The sequence below is a fragment of the Perna viridis genome, chromosome 13 (assembly GCF_037379345.1).
Source record: "Perna viridis isolate PV_CMFRI_1.1 ecotype Kerala chromosome 13, ASM3737934v1, whole genome shotgun sequence".
NCBI lineage: Eukaryota > Metazoa > Mollusca > Bivalvia > Mytilida > Mytilidae > Perna > Perna viridis.
Window position 1 is genome coordinate 3942473 of NC_142457.1, and position 26501 is coordinate 3968973.

Consider the following 26501-nt stretch of genomic DNA (forward strand, 5'->3'; position numbering starts at 1 on the left):
TTTTGTGGAAAAGGTTAGAGAATAGATTTTAGCCAATCAGCAACAATCTTTCATCCGACTTTCGAGAGATAAATGTCACTGATTTTAACAGGTGAAAACCGCGTCATTTTGAAGAATTACTCACATTTTAAACAGGTAACAAAATAGCTTTTATATTTTTTGAATATCAAAAAAAAAAAAAAAACTAAAAGCTGAGCGAGTGGGTGAGCCAATTTCTGCAAAAGTTGCAAAGTTTTGGAAAACTAATTAAAAACACCGTCGGCACAGGTAAAAATTTTGGGAAAATGGCCGTCAAATGTAAACAAGACACCCGGAAGCGAAGGATACCAACTTGAAAACGTTTTGTATATTCAGTAAATGTTTTCTCGTGTGTTTCTTTCTAATATTATTTGATGGACTGTTTAAAAATTGGAGTGTTGCACTCAAACGCGTACTGACAAAAGTTTTTCTTCAAAGTTCAAGATTGAACGTCATGTCGTGGACCTCTTTGAGCTAAATGGTCTAAATAGGTGTACATTTAAATTATTCAGTCCTGGCAGTAATTTGATATTTCTTTCCCTTCTTTAACGACAGATTCTGATTTTACAGTGTTGAAGAATTGGTCTGCTATATTGATCTGTTCTAAAATTATATTTCAATATTTTTATTTGTTCTAACACATTTACAATAAATGGTCATAACACAAATAATAGAATCAAAGTATGTAAATTCTGATAACAACATCAAAGGAAAAAGAAAGATATAAATGCATATGGTCTACATCTAGTTTAATTAACATAGGAACTTGCGGCGTTGGTGACTCAGTTGTGCAAAAAAAAATAATAATAAGCCCTCTCACAGTTCAATATACTTTCAATATGTGTAATTTATATTTCAGATGTAAGCAGAATATACAATGCCAGCTGCAACAAATCGCCGACAGGAAACATCTATTGGTAAAAGAGTCATTTTACGTACAACATTTTATTATTGATGAAGAAATGATCTAAGAACTGGTGCATTGTTTTTTTTTATACAGCTTTCAAAAATAAGCTTTATCATGTACAGAATTATTGCATGACACAGTATAAATTTATTAATTGCGTATGTACAGATATTTCCCGTAGCTTCAACAGGTCAGGGAGAACCACTAATTGATATATCATATCTCAACTGACATATACAAGGATAGACCATTTGACGTATAATTCACTGTTTTTCAAAATTAAATCTAGGTTTGAGAATGGTGTATTACTTTTCAAAACGAAACCCAATATATGACCCTTACTGAGCCGAAAAAGTATTTTCTTTTTGCTGAAGCATGCTGCATTTCTTGAGCCTGCCTGTTTATGATATTTCTTTTGTTGTTTCAACTGTTCCATTGACCTCCAATGACTACTAAGGGGGTTTTTAACGTCCTTGACTACCCTGTTGGGTTTTGCACAGACAGATTCTACCTCCAATGATGATGATCAAGTATTTAAATAGGGTCAGTATGCTCTTTTCCGATTGAACAATACCAGACTCTTATCTGTTGAGTTAACTCATGTTCACTTGACAGCACACATTATTGATTTCCATTGACTGGTAATTACGGTCAATGAAATAGATAAAATAACAATAGGTGAACATACAAATGCAATTTTCTTTTAAATGCAGCATAATGTGTTAACATCTAGAACCTGAAATGAGAGGAATGTCATCACACTTCAGCATGGTTACCTGAAAAGAATGCTCCATTTTCAATTAAAGATGTTTTCTGAGAAAATAGTGAATTATATGTCAATTTGTCAATCCTTGTACATGTATATGTCAATTGGTGATTATATGTCAGTTGAGATGTATTAAATATATAAATTAGTGGTTCTCCCTGACCTGTTCAATGAAATCTTGTACTTCTAGACCTAAATTATTTGATATTCTTCGTTCAAATATGTGTAAAGCTTCCCACTTTTGGCGGTAGCCTTCTGATATTCAAGAAAAATTGAACTATATCCCAGTAACATGCCCTTAATTGTCAAAGTAGTAGGTTTAGTTGCATTGAGAAGTTTCTCCTGTCTTGTTTGAATTTTCTGGTTAAAATCAAAATAAGGCTTAAAAAATTCTGTGTTTCCGGTAACATCTGCTACAGAATTAGGGTGGTTTGTTGGTTTTTTTTATTTTTGAAAATATTGATAAATTTGCAGGAGGTATTTAGTTGATTCGCCTATATTCCTGTTTGCCATGGGTCATTTCGTCTTGGAGAGCAAGGCGATTGTAGTTAAAAAATCTATGATGGAAATGCCAAAAATCTGTACATATTTTTTTTTGGACACCTTAAAAGAATTAGGGTCAGCAGGGTCACCAGAAACACAGAATTTACATGTATATCAGGCCTAAATTACTTGTTGTCAAAACAAATTGATGAACCTGTGTAAAGACATTTACAACCAATGTAAATTAGGGAATCTTTCAGGACAGGATGTCACAAAAAATTAACTATATGTTGTTGATGAGTTTATGCTTACAGAATATTTGATTATTTTTTGGCCTAATACTTGCAATAAATTTGTATAAAGTACTAGTTTGAAGTGTTGACAGTTTTTTTTTACATTAACCTTTGTAGATTGTCTCCAGGACTTGAAATTGAAGTTAGATGAGATAGGAGAAGTAGTAGGAGCAAGAAATGCAGACTTAAACTTTCTAAAGGGATTCTTAAATGATCCTTTGGTTCAAAAGGTCACTCAGGTAAATAAAGGTATTATTATTTTGACATGGAAAAAATGACAATATCACACTTTCACATTACACGAAAAATCCACAAGGAAACAATGCTCCAAAGCAGCGTCTGATGTTTGAATTTCAATATAAAGGCTGCAGCCAGCCCTCTCAGAAAATGCAAGAATCTTGCAAAGTCTGGGAAAAGTTCATGGTTTTATGTAACATTATCCAATTGTCAAACTACATATGATTTGAATATTGCCTAAGAATTTCAAAAGGCCTATCTGCAGCGGTAAACGAACGTCTTCCACTGCATGGAGCTTGCAAAGAAGGATGTTTCTTGACCAAGAAGAATGACAAATCATTAATCTAACCTTTGTAGCTAAGATTTTCAAAAGCTTAAGACAATTTGTTGATGTCTTTAAGTCAGTTGGAAAACTTGCTTATTTCTTAGCAACAAATGTCATGTACATGTATGTTGTTTACAGTTTGATTTTTATGTATTTTGCTTTGGCATTCATTGCCATTCAGTAGAATGTTACCTTGTTTTCGTGGTCTCAGCATAGTCTTTCACAGGACCACTATCCATGGAGAGAGCTAATATGTAGTGGTTACACTTAGAATATTGTTCCTGTTATACATCAATTAGTGTGTGAAGTTAAAAGTCGCTTGTTTCAAATTAGTTAAATCTTAAAGCTTACTTTTTTCAATTTCTACGTGTATAATGGACCTTGAATTTAAATCCAGAATTTATACTGAATCCAAGCTTTTATGTGTCTTCACAGAGATCCAGGGTTACCCATCATGCAAAGTTTTTGTATCATTTATTATAGGCTGAAGATGAACTGAAGGTTGGTTTGCCAAATCCTCCAAATGACATCAGAGCAGAGAAATTATTGGCTGATGTCTCTAACATTATTCAGAAGGTTGTGGGAACTCCTAACGGGAGAGATTTAGAAGAAATCTTGTCAGATCCACACATCGCCGTGAGTAATACTTACTACCCTCTTACTCCTCTATGATATAGGGGCACTGCACCATGATCTCTCAGCCTTTCTGTAAAAAATATGTAAAACAACTGTCATTTAATACTGTCTTGTGTAGTTTTAACTTATGTTAAGGACTACGCATGGATCTAAAGAATAAATTAGACACAATTAGTTCAGTATAACGGATGAAGTGTTATTCAGAATCTTGTCAATATTGTTACAAAGATTAATTAGAATTTTCAGTTCTTTTTCTTCTCCTTTTTTGGCCTCTTTTTGTAGGGTTTCTAAGTTTGTATACTAACTACTGTGATTACTGAGAGCATACTCCTATTCAAGGCAGTACTACATGTACCGTATATATTTGAATATAAGTCAATTTGCCCATAAGTCAGACCCCCCTTTTCAGGCCAAAATTTCTGGAACCTAGCCTTGACCTGCTCATAAGTCGGACAGATTTCTGACAGCTGCATCGCTAAATTCCTTATTTACAATGATTAAACCAGTTTGTTTTGATAACTTCAATAAATACTGATATAAATAATTGTAAGCCAAAGTTGATTTTACAGTAGTAATTAAATGTTGACAATGCATTTGAATTGTTTTCATACAATCATTTTTTCATTCATTCTAATTTTGGTACAACCAATAACCCAAATTAAAATCATAAAAATAGGGAACAACAAAGAATAAAACAGAAAGTTTATGATACTCTTAACAACTCATTTTTGAAGGTATTTCTGTAAGTGAAGAGGTTTTACCTTAAGGAAAAAGAAATTCATAAAAACGATTGTCAAAACCAACTATAATATTGATTACATTTGTCACGAATTATGGTATGTTGTTGGGTCATGTTTCTGTTAAACCTTTGGGTTTTTGGCTATATGAGTGTACACAGGTAAAATCAGTACACATATTGGATGAGTGGGAAATACAAATAAAATCTTAAAAGGCCAGTATTGTGCCAAAATAAAGAATAAACAGTAAATATTATTTTGCTGCATCATTTTTTAGCTGTTAAAGGTACAAGATGAAGACGATCTTCCCTAAACTGACATTTATAATTTTTAACATTGGGGTAAACAACACCGGTCTGGCTGTTCAATGTTGGGTGTCACGCTAATGTCAGTTTTCAAGTTTTTGACATTTTCTAGCTTAAAATTTTAGTTCATAAACTAGATCTTGTCTGTAAGTCGGAACCCTTCTCCGCATTGAGTCCCAAAAATCTGATTTATAGGCAAGTATATACAGTATGTGAACTTTTGGAAATGCTACTAAGGGGGTTTTTAACGTCCTTGACTACTCTTACGAGTCTCGCACAGACGGAGAAATTTTTAGAAATGTGGTAGAATTTCGACATCGTACTCTAGATTTGTGTAGTATTTTGTTCTGCCCTGACAATGTCTGGAGTTACAGGAACAAATGTGTATGCAGAGAGTATAAACTTTCTGGAATCTGAGTATAATTAAAATTTTGAATTTCATGCATTTACAGAGCATACTTCTAAGCATTTTGAAAATTACATTTTCAAATTTAAGTATTGTTTATGGTGTACTTTTATACAAATATTTCCAAAACAACATGATTTTATTACAGGCATTGTTGAGGGCATATGACGATGTGGCTGATAAGAACTATGAGGAGGATTTGTATGAGACCAACAAATTGGCCCAGCCTCCTCCACCATTGTTTAATGCTGTTGCTGAACAAAGCAGACTTGTCAGTATCAAGAAAGACAGAACCACATCTTTGGTAAGTGGGTGGGCTAGAGATGCTGCTGAGGGTGCAATACCTAGAAATCTCTGAATCTTATTAATTCTTATTAAGTAAGGATGCATTGAGGTCTAACTCCCATATTTTCTTGCTGTGTTTGATTTTTTCTCATTCAGAACTAAAATCAATTTATAGATAAGAAGGCCAACTAAATATTTGACTTCATTCCATCCATTTGACAAATCATTGTCACTTTGTAGTCATTGACAGCAGCCCTACACCAGACATAATCCTGCATGGAACAAATCACAGTCACATTGTAATCATTGACAGTAGCCCTACACCAGACATAATCCTGCATGGAACAATTCACAGTCACATTGTAACATTGACAGTAGCCCTACATCAGACATAATCCTGCATGGAATAAATAACAGTCACATTGTAATCATTGACAGTAGCCCTACACCAGACATAATCCTGCATGGAACAAATCACAGTCACATTGTAACATTGACAATAGCCCTACACAAGACATAATCCTGCATGGAACAAATCACAGTCTCACATTGTGGGAAACCACCGCTCGCCAGCTCGCCAAATACAAGTAGATGTGTATTTTGGGGAGTTCTCATTTGCTTACACTGGTCAATTTGGCGACTGTCATTTGATTGACAAGTTCCAAGGAAAGTTAAGCAGCCAACAGGTTATTTAGTAAAACATCCCTTAACATCATACATTAAAAATATGTTCCCTACATTATGAGAAGTTTAGCTTGAATATGTCAAGTGAATTTTGGCATGATATGCGCAATTTTATTGACTTGTAAAGCATTGTTTACGATCTGCCATTTTAATTTCCAGTAAACAGGATGTGCCAAAACCTAGGCGACAGTCCTGATCTCGTATTAGTATTCAAACGAAATTATCTTGGTAATCTAAAGGGAAAGACCACCTTTGCATTAAGTTAGGCTCTTATGATAAATCATACCCACGTAAACAAAAATAAATAACCTTTAATGCAAAATGCGCTTTTATAAAATGCTCAAGGCTATGGAAAGTTTGAACTCCTTGAAATATATGTGGATATCCATCTTGCAGAACTCTCCTATCTGAAAGAAGATCATAGTCAGACTTAATTGATTTTTACCGATAGAGTCAAATCGGCTCGTGGTACTAAGTCCGTTTGTTACTGATACAAGTACTGCAAATAATATGTAAACAAAGAATATTCCGTAAATATTTCTACGATCCTGTTTATTTAATCACCAAAACATGATGTCTTGTCAAGCTTGCCATTGCATGAATGATAAAAGAGAAATGTTCTAAAAGTTTTTTTTTACCAGCAACACAAGCATTCTACGGAAGTCATGGAAGTAACCATAAGATTTTCTTTACAAATACTAGCCAGCTGGCTGCAAACTCCATTGTTCGTCAGTAATGTCTGAAATTTGCTTACATATTGTGCCTCAATCTCTTCTATTATTTTGTGTTGAATTTATAGGGGGAAGTCCCAAATTTGCAATTTCTTTGGATATCGTAATCAATTACCGATTTACTTTCACTTTACAAACGGACTTCGTGACGTCACAGTTCAACCGATCATGGTGGCGCCCTTAGGCGTGGGAAATTCAAATTTCCTAATAATGAATCTCGATTAATTAATTAAGAAAAGGAAATTATTTTGTTTCAATTTAATATTCATGAATATTTAACAGATTAGTTTTGATATTTATGTATATAATAACATGGTCTTCTCCTTTAAGATTTGTTACCTTGCAAATTAGTTGTTTATTGTCAAAATAAAAATGAACAAGAAGCAAATGATTTTCTTGTTTCATAATAATGAATCTATTGAAATATAATTTTATTTTCAAAATATGAGTTCAGAAATGGAGTACTTATTTTGTTACTGTAAAGTACATGAAAAACTGAAATGGGAGGGAATATTCGAAAATGGAAAAGTTTTGGATAAATTTGAAAAGAAATGAAAACATAATTGCTGAAAGAAAAAGAAAGGCTGAAGACAGTCAAATCCACAAAAAAACAGATGATAATACAGAAAAAAAATGTGGCTAGTCGAATTTATATTTGGCTAGCGAGATCAATATTCCACTAGCCAGAATGGCAAGTTGGGGAAAAAATGGTTTTACACACTGGTCACATTGTAATCATTGACAGCAGCCCTGCATGTGACAAATCCCAAACACATCATACACATTGACCACACCCCTGCACCGCTAGTTTGTAGGAATAATTCACATTACAATCTACTGCATTGAGAATGTTAATTAGCAAATTTTAGGTCAAAGATGAAAATACAAAAATAGAAAAATTGGTCGCTAGAACATGTATATTGTATATCATGCTCATCCTCAGAATATGTATAACAGAAATATGAATTGACCTGTAAAGTAAAGATAACATTATAACTGTATAACTCAGTTAGCTGGTATCATTAATAGAATCTTCATCATTACATGGCATTTAAGGCCAAGTAAAGAAATATGTGTGACTCCAGCAAACCCTAGACTTTTTTGCCAAAATGGAAAAAAATACTGACCAACAGTACCCACCTTCTGGTACCAGTAATTAAGATTTTTTTTGTCACTTCTCTGGACCTGACTCGAAACTTACAACAGTTTACTACCATGGCTTGGCACTTGCTTGCAGCTGCAACCCCAAGGTTTTCATTGAGCACTTAAGCATTCTTCTTTCAAGATTTAGCACTATTTCAAGCCGACATTGAGTTGTTTCGATAAAAAAAATAGAATTTTTAAAAATAATTTTCCAATCTACAGACCCAACTGTATTCAAAGAAGAGACTGGAACCACTTACATTTTTTATTTGGCCTGATACTGCGAGAGCGGCAAGAACTTGTACCATGAGTGTTGTGATGGCTGGAAATGTTGATAATTTTGTTTTTGTTTTGTAGGGCATTACTGTGAAAATTGATGAGAATTTTAACCTTAGAGTTGCTAGAGTATTGGCTGGAAGTGTGATAGACAAACAAGGTAAAAATGACAAGAATAATGCTTGTTTTATCACCGATTCCATCATTTACATGTTTGACCAGAGGATTAGAAAGCAAGGGGTCATAGGCCATTTGCCCTTGATGGCGGCAAATGGCTCCTCCATATTGTGAATATCATTGTAAACTCTTGAAAATTGCCTCATCTCAAAATTTTCTTCCCAATCACTGTTTTACCATAATTAATATTATTTCCTAAATTATCTACACCTATCTGTAAGAAAAAAATAAGCTTTTTTTGCATAGGTGAATTTTAGTATGTTTTGTCCTGAAAGGGGGATCCTGTTCTGGTTATTGTCATTCATTGCCTCAAAATCTTTTAATTTATGTCTGTCTAAATAAGGCATCATATTAAAGTTTTTATTTCTATCTTCCAATTCATTTCAATAATCCAATATTTCTAATGTCTTGATTTTACTTTCCCTTCTATTGCACCTGTAAGTTGGTATTTTATTGTGAAATGTAAAGAATGCATCAGCATACATAACTTAAATCCAGTAAATACCTGCAGAGGTCACCACAAGGTCTTCTACAGTGTAAACAACTTCAACAAGCTCTGAAAAGCCTTGACAATAAGGGTAATAAATCCATGATTACAAAGTGATAATAACTAGGGCACAGCCATGAAAAGTGATCACTGTCGGTACGTCCGTTACAAACTCCTGCCCGGGCTGTAACATTTTGTCTTTCAATGTAGACTGCGATATTTTTGGGGTTTTTTTGTCTGTCGATGTTGGCTATTGATAATTTGCATGTGTGTAGATCACCTAAAGACAATGTGTCGCAAACCATGGATAGTGCCAATGACCTTGATCTTTGACCTCAATGTCAAATTCCTGTTTATTCAGTGACGAACTTGTGTCTTGATTATATTTGATTCCATACCCCTTTCTCAACTGGTATATATTTCTATCGAATATGAGTGCTAAATGCACATTAAAAGCTGAACATTTTGAGTTGGTAAGCGTTTCCCAAATCCATTCTGTATATATATATATTGCCTTTTCCCTACGGCGAAGCCCATAGAGAAGGATTCAATCTCATTGATTTTTAGTTCCTACTTATCAAATCAAAAAGTAAAATTAAAACACAAAGACTAACATCTGACAGTGAAGAGGCCCATGAAATCAGTGGTGGGGTTATCCTGGTTGTATACAGGTTTCATATCAATTGAGTCATTACATCTAAGTCACTGTCAAAAAAAATTTGAGCTGACAAAAATGATGTAACCTATGGAATGTATTTCAGGAATGTTACATGTTGGTGATATTATCAAAGAAGTCAATGGAATCCCAGTGGCAACACCAGAACAGCTGATGGACATTATTAGAGTAGCTGAGAGTGAGATTACTTTCAAAATAATACCAACAATACAGGACCATAACTTCAAATCACAGGTAATTATACCCACAATACAAGACTGTAACTTTACATCACAGGTAATTATACCCATGATACAGGACTGTAACTTGACATCACAGGTAATTATACCCACGATACGGAGTTGTAGCTTACATCACAGGTAATGATACACACAATACATATAAATTGCATTTTTCACATTGCATTCTATAACAACCTGGGGACCCCATATTAATATTTAGTTGTTGGGTTTAAATGCGTTAACCCTTTCCTCCATTAGATTTTGTTGATGTCATTTTTTCACTTAAGTGATTCTAGCAAAAAATTTAAAATGTTCTAGATCATTTAAATATAGTTCATAAAAGTGCAGACATGCTGGAAGTATTAACTGGCAATTTGTCTTCAGAAAACAGGTTATGAAGACTGGTACAAATGTACATGGTTACCATGGATACAACAGGGATTTCAAATAGGCAGAAAATATATTTTGTAATTTTTTTTTCACTGAAAAATGCCATATTTTTTTTTTAATCAGAATTAAATGGTAGGGTAAGAAACCTGTAGATCCATAAAATATAGCTATAGAACACAATTTTAGGCTATTTGACTGACTTTGCTATCAATGTATGCGAGTGCTTTCACCCCCTTCAAACCCCCATACAGAGGGGGGAGGCATCCAACATGTAATGGTTTACATTGAATCAAAAATGAGTCGGATGTGTTTTTTTTTTTTTTGAAGAATTAGCATTTTTTGTTTACTGTATATTATTCATTAAGAGTCTGATTATATATTTGTTTGGCAGCTGGATTTAGGCTACACTGGTCAGGTCGGTAATAAAGATGTAGTATCTGTCTAGTCAAATACCAGTCTAATAAATATGTAATGAAGCCAAGTCAAGTTCTTCAGTAGAGAATCATACAACTATGGGGGGTTTTTGAGTAGTGGAAGAATTTTGTGCAATTTAAATTTTTTATTGGGTTCAAGATAAGTATTTATTATAATGAAAGGGGAATATTGAAAGAAGCTGAAGGCAGTATATCAGTATTTTTATTGGGCTAAAAAAATGAGAAAAGCTGGAATTGAGATCAGTATGAGTACTTTTTGATCTAAACAAAGTTTTAATTGAAACTGAAGTCTTAGTTCAATATTATATTTGAGGTCTGTAAAAATGTTGACATGACATGACCTATGAAGTAGACTCTGTAGGAGCTGTTAGAAAGGACAGGGGTAGCTGTATTCTCTTTCCCAAGACAGTGTCACAATAATTGTTAAGTTGTTGCCAGATAGCAAACAGAGGGAAATTACATATACCCAATTAATTCAAATAAAAGTAATAACTGAGCAGTAAATCTGAAGTCTATAAACATTGTACCTTTGCTTTTTTTCTCTTGGGAAACAATTTATATAGCTTTATATGGCTGGATGATTTTCAACTGAAATTAAACTAAAACTGGTCTTTCCATTGATCAATTAAATTTGTTTCTGATAAATAATGTGTAATCTAAATACCATTATTTATGTGGTTTTGTCTTGATAATAGACTGGTGTTGTTGTGTTCATATATCCACAAATACATTTTGTTCTGTGCATGACAATGTACATATTTGTATCTTAGATTTTTGAATAATTTGCTTGCTACCAAATATTGGTGTGTTTGTATTGTATTTTTTCTTAGTTGATGCTATTGTCATTCATGTACAAGCTTGAGTCAGTATACATTATATGTTATTTATTTTAGATTTCCTTTTATTTTATCCATTATAAGTTTTTCCTAATAGATTTATAATTTGGAAAATTGAATGATAGAAATGTCCTGAATTGTAGTGTCTATCTAATTTGTTCTAATGTCAGGGTTAGAAGCCTTCTTTCACTTACCCAACCGGTGCACCTGGTCCTTGCTCCTAGTTTTTAGTGGAGTCCGAGTTTCTCATTTGCTTTTGTTACTTTGTATGTATGATTTTAGTTACTGTATGTTCTTTGTCATGTATGTCTGTTTTCCATGTCTGGTCTTTGTACCTGGATTACATTCTTGTGATAACCTCTATAACCTTGGTTCCCTTGGTTACTCTTTGTCACTCATAATACTCTTTACAGCTAACCCTTGATAAGCAAATGATGGTGTAACCAAGGCATCTGTTGGAGTCTGTAAAACTAAATTCAATGCATTTTGATCCTGTGTAAACCCTATACTTACTTAAATTAAACATATCAATGGTGTTTAGTTTGGACAGATTTCATTGTATTTGTTAAGTGTTGCAAACTTTCTAAATGAATCATTGTCAGACCAACTATTAGTTCTAAAGTTAAATAATTAAGTACCAGTCCACATAAAATTCAGACACTACCAATGATTGGGTGAAACATGGTGTAGAAAAAAAAACATCAAACAATTGATGCTTTTTCAGTCAACATATTGATTCACACAACAATACTCATTACTGCATTCAGATCTGCACTTTTTAGACTATACATTCATTTCCCACTAAAATCAACCAAATTGAACAAAATCAGAAATGACAATGCTTGCAAAGTGCTAATTGCATGTGCAATCTATGTATAATTTTATCTCATAAGTCTAACAATCAATTGAAAAACTATGACTGATAAGAAACGGTTTCTGAACAAAAAATAAAGCTGAATTTGGTGAGCTTTTGATATGCATGATTCATCTCTTGTCTGATTTAAATAAAGACTGCTACTAAACTGTAGGACTAGGAGCTGAATAATTCACATGTAGTGAAGATAATGGTATCTTCTTCAGGAACTAAACCAGACAAGATCAGACTTAATGTACCTGTATATATGCATGCTGCAGTGTTGACCTGCACAGCTTCTCACTTTGTATTGATTTTCGCTGCAAATTACACAATACAGGTTGTGATTCTGGCCATGGGGACAGAAAACTAAATATTCCTTAAATCTAAAAAAAAAATCATAACTATTTGTGACATACTTTGATTGGAGTTACCACTATAGTAAAGACTATTCTCAGGCTTATTATTTTAAAATTTTAGTAGTGCTCAGGTCTTAAAGAATGTGATCTGGGATAATCACTAACTTACAGATTATTTTGGGCTAATATAATGCATTATTTTTGAAATTACGGAATGTCAGAGATTTTAGAAGGAATGCATATCGGAGTTATGATTCAGCATTGAATTACTGCAGTTATATAAAAATTAGTAGTAATTGTTTTACCCCAAAATGCAAAAATAATTTTTAATAGTTTTATATGCCCACCTTATAAAGGCCACAAACCTCCATATCTATCCAGATGTCATACTCCAACCAACTTTGAGATATTTTAATACCTAACTTCTACATGTATTTTAGTCTTTATGTTCAATTTTAATTTTAAATTTAATTTAGTTATGAGACTTTAACAAACAAAGGAAAATGTAGGAAGGATGGATTACATGCTTTAGCATGCAGTGATTGGGATTTTAAGGGACAGGTGCCATTTATCACATTCAAGCTGATTATGCAACATTTTACATAGAATGTTAGGGAATTGTTCATTGAAATTTTGCAGATCATTAAAAGTGACCCATTCTCAAAATTTTAATCTCAATCACTGAGCATAGTTGTTTATTTGATGCCATGAAATGCACTCCATGTTGTGAGCGGTAGCATTTTTCTGATGACAATTTCATTCTGGTCTGTTCCCCATTTTTATAATTATGACCAGATCCAATAGTATATATCGTATTTTAATCTCATTTCTATTTCAGATGTTTATGAAGGCCCATTTTAACTATGACCCCCAGAAAGACAGATTAATCCCCAGTAAAGATGCCGGTCTCCCATTTAGTGATGGGGATATTCTACACATTCTCAGCTCAGAAGATCCAAACTGGTGGCAGGTAATCATACTTTCTTTCCACTTGGCAAACAAAGGTTAGGAATCACCTTGTCTGGCCATCCACCATTGTAAGACATTGCAAGGGCTATTCATCTTTCACCTTGTTCATTATTTTATACATCTGATATATTCAGTGGAATAAGTAGAACTTCCTATCATGGTTGGATATCATGTGTAGGTGTGCATGAAACAATGTAACTATTACCCAATCTATGAAAATAAAGCAAAATAAACTGAAAGGTTTTAGATATAGCCTATAGGGGGTATCATTTAATGGGCTCCCCTATAGTTGTAGTATTAATGTTTGAGGCTTTCAAATTGGGCTTTCAACATCTTCAAAACTGTTGCCACTTTTTAGGTATAGTGGTAGTGTTCAACCTCAAGTTTGAGAGGTTGCAAAGAATTACATAATGTAAGATAGTGTGTGAGTGGATAGTTTGAAGTGGGAAGAATGTGTCCAAGTGGGTCGACATGCCTACTTAAAGACTGTTGATCTTGTTAACTAGCATGATTTAAATCCTACTCAGTGGTTTGGGACAACTACAAAGCTGGGTCTGATCTTATGTTCTTGCGTTCTGGTATGCATGCAATATTCTGGCATAGGTAAAAAAGAATGAAGTCAATCATTTTACTCTGATGTTTGATACTGTAGTTTATTTGTTTCAGGCTAGAAGGGTGGAAGTAGAAGGTGAAGGACCTACAGGACTGATACCATCGCATCAACTGGAAGAAAAAAGGAAAGCTTTTGTACAGCCTGATTATGATTACTCAAAGAGCAGTCTGTGTAAGTTAGACGGTATTAGTGCTTTAAAACAATGTATCTGATTAAATCTTTTTAGTTTATCATCATACGTCTTTTAGTCTGAAGATATAGAGCATTTCTTTCATTCTTACCTTTTATGATAATTTGTTGGTGCTTACAAGGATTGTCTTTAGTATAACCCCACTTCAAAGGAGAGATTGAGTTCTTTTTTTAGTTTCTGTAATTTAATTTAACAGATAAGAGATTCAATATAGTGAATGAATTGCCTGTATTTGTAATGGACTTAGTGATTAATGGAATTTCTTGTGTGACTGATCTTCCATTTTATATTTACAGGCTTTTCAAAGACCATACATCAGTCTACTCTATCCTCCATTGTTTGTATTAAACATGTTTATTGTATCTGTATAAAGAATTTAACTTTGTGTGTTTTTTTCAGTATGTGGTCTGAAAAGAAGAAAAAAGAAGAAAATTAACTACACAACAAGTAAACATAAAGGTATGAATACATCATATGACAGAGTTATCATTTATTAAGTACAAATCTTCATACAAGTCAGGTAATATTTTTAAACTGTGAAAGTACTTACATTTATTACAGTCACCAAACCAATCCGTGCAATAGTTTGATGGATTGACGACGGTTGACTGATTGATCGCTGACGGATCGATGACCAGTGACCGATCTGATCACAGTTTTTTTTATGTAAAATGACAAATGATTTGTTAAAAATAAAAGTATAAATTCATGTACAAATTTATTGCATTATGTAAATATTTGTAAAATTGACATAGAAAACACCGAAAACCGTAAAATATATTGACCGCTCTGTGGTCACGTGATGCGATCAGCGGTTTGATAGATCGGAAACTGATCAATGATCAATCACAATTTTTGTTGCACAGATCGGTTCAGGTACTGTATATAGATATAGATAGCAGGGATTTAATGAATGTACCTTTGTTAAAAAAAAATCGATTTTTCATATTGTTACACAAATTCTGTAATTTCACTCTTGGACTTTCTTCTGCCAAAATATCATGACACAAATGTCAATCTGCCATTCACAAAATTTAAAATTTATGTTGAAAATAGGAGTGAATAATGGAGGAAATCTATATAATAAATAGGATAATCAATTGGTTATTGTGATTAACCAAAGTATCATCACTCATGCAAAGAAAGCATTCAGAGCACACTCCTTATATCAAGGTATTCTTGGGCACTTGTGATCATATTTTGGTTATTCACGCTTTCCAATTAATCATCCTGTTATTATGAGTACTAATTTTCATGATTGGAGTTCCTAGGAATTCATGGATTTGTTTTATAACATTGCCATACAAATGAATAGGAAAGAGTAATCAAGGGAACCGAGGTTGTAGCGGCAATCAAAAGAATGTAATCCAGGGACAAAGACCAGACATGGAAAACAGACATACACAACTAAGAACATGAAGTAACTAAAATCATACATACAAAGTAACAAAAGTATATGAGCAACTCGGACTCCACTGAAAACTGGGAGCATGGACCAGGTGCACTGGTAGGGTAAGCGTCCTCTGCTTCTCTAGAAACACCCGCTGAGTTGCTCATAAAAAGACAAGTCCGGGGTAGACAAACAAGGGAAGGAAAACTATGACCTGTTGAATAAATCAGTTTTCATGGTGCTGATTGTCTCTTTTTTTTTTTTGGAAAAAAAAACACTTGAAAATTGGTGTTCTATGGACATACTTTCAACATAATTTTAAACATTCATGTCAACAGTTTATTTTCAGTAATAAAGAATATATTGCAATAATGGCTTTTATTTACTCTCATTATCTTTATATGTTTCAAATTGTAGAAAATTGTGTTTATTTTTAATGACGTCTATGCCCTTGAAGTGCCTTTCAAAAACAATTTTAGTGGAATTTATACCTTAAGAAATGATAGTTCAACCATTGTCTGATTCTTGAAGGTTTTATATGTTTTAGTGGTAAAGACTTATTGTATATATGTTGAGTGTATTAAACTTTACACATAGTGACTATAACATGGTTGAAGAAGCTTTTATGTAAAAAAAATCAAAATTAAACTATCTCTATTGGAGAAATGTTTTAAAGCATTGTTAAAAGAAAAATCAATACTTACCTAAATCTATTAAGTTAGAAACACAGACATGTGTTCTAATCAATGTTGATAATATGAGTAATATTTCTTTTTGCAGATTTTGACAAATGTGAAATAGCAATATATGAAGAGGTTACAAGAATGCCTCCTTTCCAAAGGAAGACATTGATACTTGTAGGAGCCAGCGGAGTTGGAAGAAGATCCTTAAAACAGAAACTACTCAAAGATGACCCAAGGAGATTTGGTGCTGTTATGCCACGTAAGTATTACTCAATGATCACCAATGGATATCTGGTGTTTTATGCCACGTAAGTACTCTTCAAAGATGACCCTTGGAGGTTTGGTGCTGTTATGCTGCATAAATACTACACAAAGACGACCCAAGGAGATTTGGTGTCATTGTGCCACATAAGTTCTATGCAAAGATGATCAGTGGATATTTGTAGTTGTAAGCCACATAAATTCTTCACAAGGATGACCCAGGAAGATTTGGTGCTTTATGCCTTGTAAATACTACTCAAAGTTTTTCTCATAGATCTCCAAAATCGTTTGGTTTAGCTAAATACTGACAGGGTTACAATGTTCAATATGATAACATCTATCAGTGGTCAAATTTTCCTGTACATCTGTATACCCATGTTGGAGTTATTGCCCTTTTTCAATGTTTCTTCACTATTTTTAATATTATTTCTTTTCATAATCTTCTCATCTGACACTACCAGATCAATAAGTAACAAACTTGGTACAGTGGAACCCCCATAAACCGGCCCCTCTGAAAACCAGATTCCTCTGAAAACCGTACATTTATTTTTGGTCCAGAATTAACGCCTATATATTCAAGTAAAAAAGTCATCTGAATACCGGCCCCTCTAAATTCCGAATTCCGGCCGTACATTCTGGGACGAAACATATGTTTTCATACAATATTGACCTCTTAAAACAAAATCGGTTTATCTGAGAAATCGGTGAACCATGTTACCTGTCACTCTGTGTATTGATTATTGATTGACATATTTTACATGTAAACCATTGCCGCCGCACTATTTACCTTGTTACGTAAACATGTCATACGGGTGCAAATCGTAATTAAATGTAATTATCAAACATCAAAACATAATAATTAAAACAAATCGGCTTGTTAAGATAATGATTAAAAGGCAATTTAGCTTGCACACACAATGATCAGCGTGGTTTACCACATGTATATTTTTAATTTGTTTTTAAACCCTTGAATATCAAACGGTTTTGTAAAAGCAAACTTCATTTGATTTAAACAATTTTTCCGACTGCGGTGCATCCTTTTGTCTTATGAGTAAATTAAATTAAATTTATGGTTTCATTTCATTTAGCTATAAATTTTGTGCGTTAATAAATTAAAATCATAACTAAATATTTCGTTTTACTTGCTAGTTCAGTTACTGCTAAAATTATTCATTTCATGTTAAAATGTCTAAACCGCCTGCTAAACGTCGCCGCATTGAACTTACTCATGAAGACAAAAATAATTTGATAAAAGAGTCTGAAAAATATCCTAAACCATCTCAGAAATCTTTAAGCGAGAAATTCGGCATAGGCAAAACAACAGTTTCCGATATTCTGAAACGCAAGTCCGAGTATCTTGGCAATTTTGAAAATAATGACAGTCTTCAGAAGTTCAGATTTGCAACTAAAAGTAAGCATGACAATTTCACATACGAATTGAAAAGGTCTTATCCACGTGGTCTTATCATGCTTTGTACATTTAAACGCTGACACAGATATACAGGTATTTCAAGGTCAGTGACCCCCGATATCGATATATTTATGGTATTCTACAAATAAACTTGTAAAATAACAACAACATGGATATAAATGTTTATTCAATGAAACATACATGTATTACAAAAAAAAACATTTGAAAAGATACAATGCACTGCACCGTCAACATGCTTTAAAAATGAAATGAGAGTATTTTGCAGACATAGATTAATCATAGTTGTATCCATCCGGAACCAGTTTCCGCAGCAACAACGTCAATTTCCGGTACCTCTGGAAACCGTACCCTCTGAAAACCGGCCGATTTCGTCAGTACCAGTGATGGCTGGTTTACAGAGGTTGCACTGTATGAATATTCCTAATGGTGTTCTAAATAGAATGGAGATGGGGATTTTTGATCCATGAAAAAACTTTGCCGTTTTTACTCAAAATAGATCAAAGGAGTCAGACAGGTTTTTTTGCATAAATCTCCAAAACTGTTAGGTTAAACCAGTTACTGACAGTAAAAACAAGGATGATATGATCTATCAGTGGTCAATTTTTTTTGTAAATCTGTTGAGCCATGTTGGGGTTATTGCCTTTTTGTGATACTTTTTCACTATTTTTAATGTTATTTCTTTCAAAAATTTTCGCTTCAGAAATTTATGGACGGATTTCAATGAAATCTGGTATGAATGTTCTCTAGGTTTTAGCATCAGGAATTTTTATCCAAGAAAAAACATGGCTACTTTTACAAAAATAGAATGTTGCTTATCAAGTCAGGTGAGCCAGGCTCTTTAGAGCCTCTAGTTTCATATTCCCGTTGTGCTGGTCCAAATCAGTTTTGAGGTTTTACATTACAAAATATGGACAGAATTATTTATGAATATGGGAAAGGTGGGGTACCCATCTTTTATCAGTTACTTTTCCTACAGCACTTAATGGAATGAATGAAACTTCCACTGAATTTTTATTACATATTCCATTCCCATTGTGCACTTTGGTCTAATTCAGTTTGGATGTTAAAGGGTGCTTGTTGTCAAATGGGGAAGTGGAAGGCAGGGGTATAAACACTCACAGTTTTCTAGTTAATTAATCTTTAAGGAATAGTTATAAAAAAAAACTCAAAAACATTTGCACGAAATAATGCTTGAATATTATGATCAAATAATTATCCAATTACAGACACTTCACGGGCTCCAAGAGAAGGAGAGGTTCATGGGAAGGGGTACTTCTTCACAGACAGGGAGACGATGGATGATGAGATCAGAGAGGGGAAATACATTGAATGGGGAGAATTTAACGGAAATATTTATGGAACAAAATTAGATACCATACACGATATCACTCATGAGGGAAGAATGTGTGTCCTTGATGTTAGTCCCACAGTAAGTGTTCTGTTTATTAGGAGAATTTGCTTATGTTGGGAGAATTAAAAATTAAAGTTTGTATGGCTCTCAAATAATTTTAATAATGTGACCTTGTATGAAAATTAGAAATTATTTGTGGAAATTGTTCAGGAATTTTGATATTCATACATATGTATTGTTATACATGTATATCAGTAGGAAATCTATATTTGCAGCTTGTTTCCTAAAAGATATTGGAAATTTCAGACATTGTACTTTTCATTGAAAAATTCTGCTTAAAATAAGATTCAGTTCATATTGAAGACTATATAGGTAAGGACATTTTAACATTTAAATGATACTGTAATACATGTCCATATATGTTTCTATTCTATTTCAGTCATTAAAAGTATTGAAAACAGCTGAGTTCATGCCATTTGTAGTATTTATAGCTGCACCAGGAATGGATGCATTAAAACGAATGTATGAAGAGGGAAGAAGAAGAGGCATTGTTGGAAGGAAAGGGGTATGTAGATTTTTTTATGAATTTGTACATAGTTTAAAAGTTTAAAAAAAGTCTTTTGACCTCAGGGTTGATTGAAAAAAATCTTACCTAGCAAGCTATTGATGGTCTCTCATAAGATTAAGACGATCTAGGTCTGGTCTTTGTCCGGGGATTACATTCTTTTGATTTCTGCTAGAATCTTGGTTCCCTTGATTACAGTTGCATTATAATCAATATTTACATTTCGTATTTTAAAGTTTCCATTTATATAAAGTATTTCTGACACACCCATATTTTGTGATATACCATGTTTTACGTTTACGTTCACGATGAAAGTGTTATATGTAGCAAAATTGATAAGAATTGGTCAAATACCTGATAGGTATGTTTGTCAAAATTTGCTTATTTAAGTACCAGTCCGCATAAAATTCAGACACTACCAATGGTAAAGTGATTCATGGTCAAGTAAAACCCACCAAACAAATGATGCTTTTTCAGTCTACATATGCTATACTTTCACAGAACAATAACCATTTCTGCATTCAGATCTGCACTTTTAAGAAAATCATACATTCATCTCCCACTGGAATCAACCAAATCAATGAAGCCAAATCAAGAACGATAACTTCCAAAGTGCAAATTTCATGTACAATCTATATGATTTTTATCTCAAAAGCGTAACAACCAAATGAAAAACTAAAACTGGTTATGTGATCATAAATTGTTTCTGAACAAAAAGTAAGACTGAATTGGGTGGGTTTTAAACATGCATGAATCACCTTCTGTCTGATTTTTAGAAAGACTGATACTTAAAAAAAAGCCATCCAAAATCAAATACAAACAATGAAAATGGTTAAAATGGACTCAGCAAAGTTAAATGTATAACAAAAATTGTGATGATGAGAAACTCACTCCGTGGAAAATTCCTACAGTCTCTACATAGAAATGTAATAAAACCGTTATGTCAGCTTGGTGCATGCAATATCATGTTTCATGAGAGAGTAATCAAAGGAACCAAGATTCTAGCAGAAATCAAAAGAATGTAATCCAGGGATAAAGACCAGACATGGAAAGCAGACATACACAACAAAGAACATAAAGTAACTAAAATAATACGTACAAAGAGACAAAAGTAAATGAGAAACTCAGACTCCACTAAAAACTGGTGGCATGGACCAGGTGCACTGGTAGGGTAAGCGTCCTCTGCTTTTCTAGAAACACCCGCCGAGTTGCTCATGAAGTCAAGTCAGGGTTAGAAGAAAGAGGATAGGAAAACTATGACACTTTGAACAAATCAGTTTTCATGGTGCAGATGGATACTCTGTAACGGTTCATGAGTTCATTATGACGACCATAAAACTTCAGTAGTGATGACTTCAATCTTGTAGCAACAAAACCCTGTTCCAGAAGCCTAATCATAAAAAGTCAAGCGCGATACAAAAAGTCTGCATAGTTACGGCAAGCTCTGGCATAACGTACGAGTTGTGATATGAAAACTCCAAACGCAGGTGCTGAAGGTATGGACATGGAACACATAAAAGAGATAGAGTGAGTCCTTTTTAAGTGTACCATAACACATGATATCGAATGCACTAAGCTGCCTTAATTTTGTATATAATCGTTTACTTATATGTCAAAACCAATTGTACAATGACAGTGAAGTTCATTGTGAACTTGTATTTATTTCTTTTATCATTTCCAAATGATGCGACATAATGTAATCAATTGTAGACAATTTATCGTAGTGATTTGCTGTACTGTACATAGTCGCTTATTACAGAAGGTAAAAAAAATGATAAAATTTTTTTTAAGCAGCTATATATCAGCGTTAATTTAAAGGGAAAGACCACCTTTGCATTAAGTTAGGCCCTTATGATAAATCATATCCACGTAAACAAAAATAAACAACCTTTAATGCAAAATGAACTTTTATAAAATGCTCAAGGCTATGCAAAGTTCTAAATCCTTGAAATATAAGTGGATAGCCATCTTACAGAACTCTCCTATCTGAAGGAAGATCATAGTCAGACTTAATTGATTTTTACCAACAGTTTCCCATTGGCTCATGACATCACTAAGTCGGTTTGGTACTGATAAAAGTACCGTTTGACTGCAAATAATATGTAAACAAAGAATATTCCGTAATTATTTCTATGATCTTGTTTATCTAATCCCCAAAACACAATGACTTGTCAAGCTTGCTATTGCACGAATGATAAAAGAGAAATGTTCTAAAAGTTTCTTTTTACCAGCAACACGAAAATTCTTCGGAAATCATGGAAGTAGCCAGAAGATTTTCTTTACAAATACTAGCCATCTGACTGCAAATTCCGTTGTTTGTCAGTGATGTCTGGCATTTGCTTACATGTTGTGCCGCAATCTCTTTTTCTATTTATTATGGGTTAAATTTATAGGGGGAAGTCCCAAATTTGCGATTTCTTTGGATATCGTAATCAATTACATATTTACTTTCACTTTACAAACCGACTTTGTGACGTCACAGTTCAACCAATCAAGGTGGCGCCCATAGGCCCGGGAAATTCAAATTTCCTAATAATAAATCTTGATTAATTAATTAAGAAAAGGAAATTAATTATTATTAAAAGGACTTGCACAATAACATGGTCTTCTCCTTTAAAGTAATGTCATATTTTTTATCTTTTGTAAAGAGTTATTTGTTAAAAAAACAGGCACTAACTGTGAATTAACTGAGGAAATAGGGATTTATGGGTTCTTTAGTGTAACATTTTATTTATTGTATGTGTTCGTTACTTTCAGGCGAGTGGTCCTGGAACAATAGAAGTAAAAACAGTAAGTAGCCAATTAAAATTAGACCTCTCAATTGTTCCAGTCACTGAATCTGTAGGATCTAACAATCAATTTTCTACTTTCTGTTCTGATGATTCTACTTTCTATTCTAATGACCTTACTGATTGAATGGAGCAATTCATAGGTTTAATCTTCATGACAATGGTAACTCAACAAGATGGTACTTTCTGACTGCGTACATTATTTCTAAAATACTTTACTTCCCACTAATCCATTTTGAGCCATTAATGTTTCAGAGCATCTACTTGTATAGGACGTGCAAATTGTAAGGTCTGTCTATTAACTTTCCATTTCCTAATTTTTTAGCTTTATTTACAACAACAGTAAGAAAGTAGCTATTGATTTCCTAGCTAATTACAATCTTTATTTTCCCAGTAACATGACTTTTATCAAATCCCATTACAATTCTTATTTTCCCAGGAACATGACTTTTACCAAACCATTCAAGAGAGTCAACAGATTGAACGAGTGTACAAGGGCATGTTTGATTTTACAATTGTAAATGACGAGTTTGATGAAACATACAGGACTCTTCGTAGGGAACTGGACAATTTGAGTGCAGAACAGCAGTGGGTTCCCATTAACTGGGTCTATTAAAGGGGCATAACTTGTACAAATTTTATCATATCATTTTTGTGGGCAATGGTGCATTGAAGAGTGCTTAAAGGTCATATATTGAACAATACCTTGAAACTGAAAGGCTGATCAAAGTTTATATTTGTATAAGAGACATTTCTAGAAAATTACTTGTCAAACCAACCAATATATATTTTTATGCTAATTTTAAAATTATAGCAAGGATTACTGCAGTAACCCACGAATATGCTGCAGATGATTGTATAAGAAAATCAGAATATAAAATTATAATGGGCAGGGAACGAGAGCCCAGATTCATTTAAAATCACAAATTGAGATTGTCCTAAAATTTTCACATTTCATGCTAGCTGGTTGGTCAAAATTTTGAGTTTATAAAGGAATTGAGATTCTTTTTATTTGGATCTCTCGACTTTTTATTTTTGGCTTTAGCAGGTCTAAAAAGAAATTGGGTAATTGTTATTGGTCTTGGACTGTTTTCTAAGATTTGATAGACATTATTTGATTTGGTTATTTAGTATATGTATTTTGTTTGCTAGCTTTTACAATAACACTGAAGTGAAAGCATTAATTAAAACTATTGTTAATGGTTTTGAATAAGCATTTGGAAAGTTAATTTTTTCTGGTTTGTTGACAAAGTAAAAAAAGTCTTTGCAACTAATTTACTTTGTGCTGTGCTAGTGTAAACATATCATTCCTATTATAAATAAATCACTTTCCATTCCATGTATTTTAAATCCTTGTACAAGATCTATCCAATTTAGGTTTTTCTTGTAAAGGGAAATAACTCAATTGTTATCTCCCTTTAAAGAATGTTAAAATACATAGTGCAGATTTTAATTTCTTACTAGCTGTGTACATCAGCACATGACAGTACTCTTTACTTATCAGGATTTGGTTTTGTGATCTTTGGAGTTATGTCCCTTTGCAAGAGAAAACCTTATTTTAGATACCAAGTTGTCATGACAAGCTTTTTTCCTTTGTTTTTCTTATACAACCAACATAAAGTTTAAAAATATCTTGTATAATTATTGTTTTCTGAACTATTTAAGATATTGTACATGTATTAATAAAAAGATAATATCAGAACAGTATGTCAAATTTGATGAATATTGTAATTAATTGTGTATTCTGTATTCAATAGGCAGCTTATAAATATACAAGGTAAAATTAGAAATTATGCATAGTAAATTTAGGGCTATTTCATTTTAAACAGCAATGAGTACATGATTACAAAACAGCTTCTGAAAATAAATGTAGAAATATAAAAACTGAAATATCAAATATGTTTCTACAACTTGGTTATAATAAGTAAATCAAGTAGCATTTGTAAGATTAGTTGCACTTTAAAAAACTCATGTTTCACGATGTACATAGACTGAATCAAGAAACATATCTTCCAAAAGTAATTCATTCTACATTTTCCATTCATATTTTATCCTTTGATTTTTTTGGTTGGTTATTTTTATTTGTATATTTTGTATTTTTGAGTTGGAGGTTGTTATAATAAAGTTGTACATATTTAGTTAATACTTAACCATTACCAAGTTTGATTACCTATTTTTATAATTCCTTTTCATGTTTCAGTCCAAAAATAGTTCTGTTCAGATTTATGGATAACTTGCTAAAAGTTTACGACATTTTTCTTTTATTTGAAGAAAATGTGTGATAAGGGAGAAAACTGTTAATTAAATTGAACTAAAGTGAGGAGATTGTCTTATAACCAGGAAGAAAAAGATTTTTGTCTATATTTCACTTTTAAGAATGGATAATAAGGAACTTTTAACTATGTTTATATACTGTTATTATTTTATAACAAAAGGATGCAGGGAATTTTCTTTTGGTTTGTTTTAAAGGCTAATTTAAACAGTTTCGTGGTTTTCAGGCTCTCCCCCAACTTTTTTTAGCATACCTTATTACCTAATATTATTGATTTATCTATGAAATAATGACAAAAAATCCCCATTTATCATTTTATTTGTCTATGAAGAAGAAGAATGTTTAATTTGCAGTTTGTGCCCCGGCGGAGCTGAACACTAAACAACAAATCAAGTTACATCAAGAGAAAAATATGGAAACTGTTAAAACTTCTATTATTACTATAAAGGAAAAATTAATGCCTTCCTCTGTCATTGTTATTAGGTAGGAAAGTGGTCCGAGAAACAAGAATTTAACTTCGAATAGCCTAAGTAGATTACTAATTTAGACATATTTTATGACATGAAATATTGAAACAAGTGCCTCTCTACAAAATCAAAATATTCAAAATCATTTGGTTTTTCATCAAAATATGGAACTCATGATTACACATAAAAAAAGATCAAGTGATGTCAAATTTAAAGGGGCTAAACCTAGAAATAATTAGGGCTGAAATAAATGATACCTGTATAAATAAGCCTTCAGTAGCACTCCAGTTTAGAATCATGCAAAATGTGATTCATGGTTGGAAAGCCCACATATTTTTATTTTTGATTTTTTGTATAAAATGCTTAAGTAAACAGAAAATATCATGTGACTTTTCATACAACCCTTTTTCATATGAGATTTTCATTTAAAAGAATGTACTGTAGAATTCTATATTAAAGGAGATAACTCTGTAATTTACACCAAAATACAATAGAAATAATGTGAATTATCTCCTAATGGCAGACAGATTGGAATGAATAATTATACAGACCTGCTTTGCAGCTTAATAAAAAAAATAAAAAATGTAACCCTTTTTAGGGTGTATCACATATTAAAGGATTTGCACGATTCTGAAAAAAGACTGCTACTCAAGTTCTTAATGCAATGTTGGTAGATCATTTATTCCCTCCAAGTTATATGTGGTATAATTAGTTTTTATTACATATATGCAAGACTGGCATTCTTAAATGGTTGTAAATAAATCCATATTATATATTTTTGATTATGCAAATACTATACTATTATGAAAATAAATCAGAAATCTTGCACTTTTCTTCCATTTTCCTTTAGCCTA

At 32.8% G+C, this 26501-nt stretch overlaps 1 protein-coding gene across 3 annotated transcripts; it reads left to right on the top strand.

Moving 5' to 3' along the window:
• LOC148599292 (protein PALS2-like) lies at positions 1–26475 on the top strand. 3 transcript variants are annotated; one of them, XM_088557195.1, is made up of 16 exons: positions 1–135; positions 878–935; positions 2585–2706; positions 3513–3665; positions 5262–5417; positions 8314–8392; positions 9658–9806; positions 10575–10598; positions 13504–13635; positions 14301–14418; positions 14837–14896; positions 16608–16769; positions 19430–19632; positions 19994–20119; positions 22877–22909; positions 23348–26475. In XM_088557195.1, exons 2-16 carry the CDS (start codon positions 896–898, stop codon positions 23522–23524), a joined length of 1734 nt encoding a protein of 577 aa, XP_088413321.1. In that variant the 5' UTR covers positions 1–135; positions 878–895; the 3' UTR covers positions 23525–26475. The 3 variants fall into 3 exon arrangements, with proteins under 3 accessions (XP_088413321.1, XP_088413323.1, XP_088413322.1); XM_088557196.1 differs by lacking the exon at positions 1–135 and adding an exon at positions 262–353; XM_088557197.1 differs by lacking the exon at positions 10575–10598.
• Positions 26476–26501: the final 26 nt, after the last annotated feature.